At 35.7% G+C, this 4,098-nt stretch overlaps 1 protein-coding gene across 1 annotated transcript; it reads left to right on the top strand.

Moving 5' to 3' along the window:
• The first annotated feature begins 497 nt into the window (after positions 1 to 497).
• Positions 498 to 2,918, top strand: LOC140158271 (52 kDa repressor of the inhibitor of the protein kinase-like). The gene has a single exon (XM_072181378.1). The coding sequence runs from the start codon at positions 526 to 528 to the stop codon at positions 1,750 to 1,752; it is 1,227 nt and encodes a 408-aa protein (XP_072037479.1). The 5' UTR covers positions 498 to 525; the 3' UTR covers positions 1,753 to 2,918.
• The last annotated feature ends 1,180 nt before the right edge of the window (positions 2,919 to 4,098 follow it).

Here is a 4,098-nt window from a genome sequence, read left to right as displayed (position 1 = left end):
GGGCTGTCAATCATGATGATTATAACTACTAGTACCACCAACTTGTGGGGGGGGGGGGGGAGAAAACGCCCCCCAACATAAATTATGCACATACATAATGACAAATTGCATTAACCTGGAAGAGAATGGAATTCCTGATATCTATTTGCACAAAAGGCTGGAAATCCCGACAAATTACTAACAAAACCATCTGGAATTCCAGCACCTCAATGGACAAAAATATGGATTATTTTATTGACCAGAGGCAAAAAAGTCTGGAAATCCAACCAAGGATAAACACAATAAACCTGGAATTCCAAAACCCTCTATGCCTTCAGACTAACAAAATGGTGGAAACATCTGGAAATTTTGTGCCAAGCATAGGCAAAATAGGCTGGAATTTGGAACAGCATAAGTAGAATAGGCTGGAATTCCGAGCCCCAAAGACCACCAAAAAATCTGGATTTCCGTTGCCCTCTATAGGGGGGGTGCATGTTTTATCTGGAATAGCCCATTCGGGGACAAGGGTATGATGGGGCAGCATCAATGTCGAGCGCGCGCATTGGCGTTCAAGAACTAATACGAAAAGAATCCCCTTTAGCAGTTTATATTCATTGTAGTGGCCACTGCCTAAACCTAGTAATCGCACACTCTTGCAAACTTCAACCTGTGCGAAACATGATTGACAAGTTGAAGGCAGTATGTTTGTTTTTTGAAAATAGTCCAAAGCGCAACGGCATGCTCGAAGCCATCTACAATAAGTTTATACCAGATAAAAAAAAGAGAAAACCACTTTTAGATTTATGTAAAACTCGGTGGGCCGAGAGAGATGAAGCGTATCAACACTTCTATCAATCATACCAATTCATTGTTCGTGCCTTGGAGTGTATTGCATTGGGGGTCCAAAGTGATGACTACGGTGAAGACTTCAGAGACGTGACTTGGAGTGCTTCATCAAAATCTGATGCCAATTCATTACTTCACAGCGTCACATCTGTTGAATTTATTGTCATTTTCATTACAGTTTACCAAATCTTATCCCACTTGGATGGCATCACTAAGAAGCTACAGAAAACAACACTTGATATACTAGAAGCCTACACACGCATCAACAAAGTAAAGAGTGTTTACAACAAGCTTAGAGAAAATGTAGAAGAAGAGTTTGGAAAGATATTTCGACAAGCCACCAATATGGCCGAAAGCGTTAATGTCACCATCACAATGCCACGACGTTGCATCAATCAAAGGCACAGGCCAACCGTTGAAGCGCTTAGTCCGGAACAGTGGTATCTACGTAACACAACTATTCCATTCTTAGATCACATTATTTCAGAGTTAGATGCCCAGTTTTCGGGGCTTTCTCAAACTTCCACAAGGCTCCTTGGTCTCGTACCCTCGGTCGCGTGTGGTGAATTTCCCGTGGATATAACTGAAGCTGCAAAACAGTATGAGGAAGACCTTCCATCACCAGAGCTTCTTGAACAGGAACTTACCAGGTGGCGACTAGAGTTTGCAGATCAAAGTGAAGAAGAACGACCATCTTCTTGTGCCCAAGCAATTCACAAATGTGACAAAGATGAATTTCCAAACATTTTCACTCTTTTACAAATTGCTTGCACCCTTCCTGTGACCAGTTGCGAATGCGAGCGAAATGCAAGCACCTTACGCAGACTTAATACCTGGATGCGTGCCAGCATGGCAGAGGAGAGACTCGCCTCCTTGGCTCTAATTCATATCCACTACAGTGCTACAGTTTCACTTGATGAAGTATAGTAGATGTATTTGCTAAGAAATGTCCAAGGAAATTACAATTGGAGAGCGTACTGCAACCTTAATTCAACATGTTCAATGCTCACCCTCTCATTTATCTTTTTGCTTACTTACTCACTATTTTTTATTGACAAATACTACCTTGCGAAACAAAGATAAATCATTATCTTTTTTAATATTTTTGCAACTTCTACACAAAATTGCAATGTTTCATTTTTTCTTACAATTGTAATCGGAAAATTCTGAGACTTGACACAAAATCTTGAGCAGAGATTAGCTCATAATTTTAATATTTTATATTATTTTTGATAATGGTCATTTTGATGACTTTTGTTCACAAGAGTCTGTTGATATTGAGGTATCTACTCCAAACGCAAGTCACGATACGCCAGCATTCTCATCACTATCTTCCAATGGTCTTTTTTTTAATCTGGTATAAAACTTATTGTAGATGGCTTCGAGGATTTTTTCCAAATATCCATGTCCACAAAGTTAAGATATTTAAAAATTAATAGATATTTCCATGAACATATTTTTGTTCCAATCAGTATTGTTGATTATAACTATATTTGTTTTGTTTTTTCATAGTAAACAAAGGACACTGCGATTATTTCCTATTCATTTTTTATAATTTTGAGAACAAAGGACAAAAGATGATTCAAGCATACGTCTGTTACGTAATCACCCTAATTATTTCTGATTATTCCCTTTCATTTGTCTCATTATCACTTGTTCTTGTGCAAAGTTGGTGAATAAATATGTTTAAATGAACCATCTTTATTTACTTTGTTCTTAAAATTACAAAACAAATGACTTAGGCAATTAGCATGGTAGTATAGGATGAAGATAATTATGTCCCTATTTGCAATGCAGTTCAGGCTTATCTTCAAGTTCCTAAAGTTTGTTTGTTTGTTTTATTCCTTTTAAACCTGGCACATTCAATCAGCTTAAAACACAATATTAATCATCCGTTCCATGTATTTATTTTGTACCTTGGCGATTATGAAAATGTAATTTTATTTGATGATACATTGATGTAAAGTGTTTAATATATTTATAAAGAGGATTAAAGAAACCGAGCTATAATGTATCAGTAAATTAGTTGATATCATGAAGAGACGATGAGAAGTTTTATGCTGGCTTAACAAAATGGAGAAACATGGAAATATGTCAACTTGTAATTCTTATGTCATAATGGTAATTGTGCTTTCTTAACCTTAGCATAACGTGTGTTTCTGTATGTTGAAAAGATATATGCAAATAAATCAGTCATCTATTAGCTTTGAAGACGTTTTTTTTTTAATTATTTGGTGTGAAAAACATGATGACCGAGAAAGCTTGGCAAGAGATTCAAAGATGAAGAATGAGATAACAAAGGAAAATAAGAAAATAATTGATTTTATTTATTTGTGATGAAATAACACAACCGATTTGCAACTTTTTCCTGTTTTAACCGCACTAATTTGTTATTTGCTATAGCATCATGAACCCAAATAATCCTGAAAATAATGCAAAAATGGTGCACCAAATGCCTTCAATTGCAGCTCGATTTTTCAAAATTCTTCAACCTCAGACACCCCCCTGCGCCGCGCACACGCGGCGCGATGGCCGCTTCGCGGCCATTCCTTCAGTAAATTTAGGTTTTATATCATTTTTAATTTTTTTTTCAAAAAACGAACCCCCTAACTTCGAGGGCTGGCTACGGGCCTGCCTCAGACCAATCAAATTGCATTCTGAATACGAAGCATGTCTTTCTGATATCAAATAATTTTCATTTTTTGAAAATCACAATATAATAAAAATTTTATGACAAATTATAAAAATTTGATATTTTTCAAATTTTTGACATATAACAGTCCTCGAAGTGAATTATATAAATCTAATGATATATTCTTAAAGTGTATGTAGCAGGAGGAAAAGCCGACGGTCAATTGAAAATTTTGACCTTTCATGTTGAAGATATGGATTTTTTCCCCAAAAGACCTATTTTTGTTGGTGTTTTGGGAAAAAAAATCCATATCTTCAATATGAAAGGTCAAAATTTTCAATTGATCGTTGGCTTTTCATCCCACCTACATACACTTTAAGTATAAATCATCAGATTTATAAAGTTCACTTCAAGTACTGTTAAATATCAAAAATATCAATTTTAATGATTTGCCATAAAATGTGTATTAAATTGCGAATTTCAAAAATCAAAATTATTTGATATCAGAATGACATTCTTCGTATTCAGAATGCAATTCGATATGTCTGATGTGCTCTAATGTCCCAAAATAAATACCGTCCAAACGTTCATACCCCAGCCCTTAAGGAATCCTATTTTGAGGGACAAATTTTGACATTTTT

This window comes from Amphiura filiformis, chromosome 8 (assembly GCF_039555335.1).
Source record: "Amphiura filiformis chromosome 8, Afil_fr2py, whole genome shotgun sequence".
NCBI classification, from domain to species: Eukaryota; Metazoa; Echinodermata; class Ophiuroidea; order Amphilepidida; family Amphiuridae; genus Amphiura; species Amphiura filiformis.
Note: the sequence above shows the minus strand (reverse complement) of the source record. Positions and strands in the feature narration are given on the sequence as shown.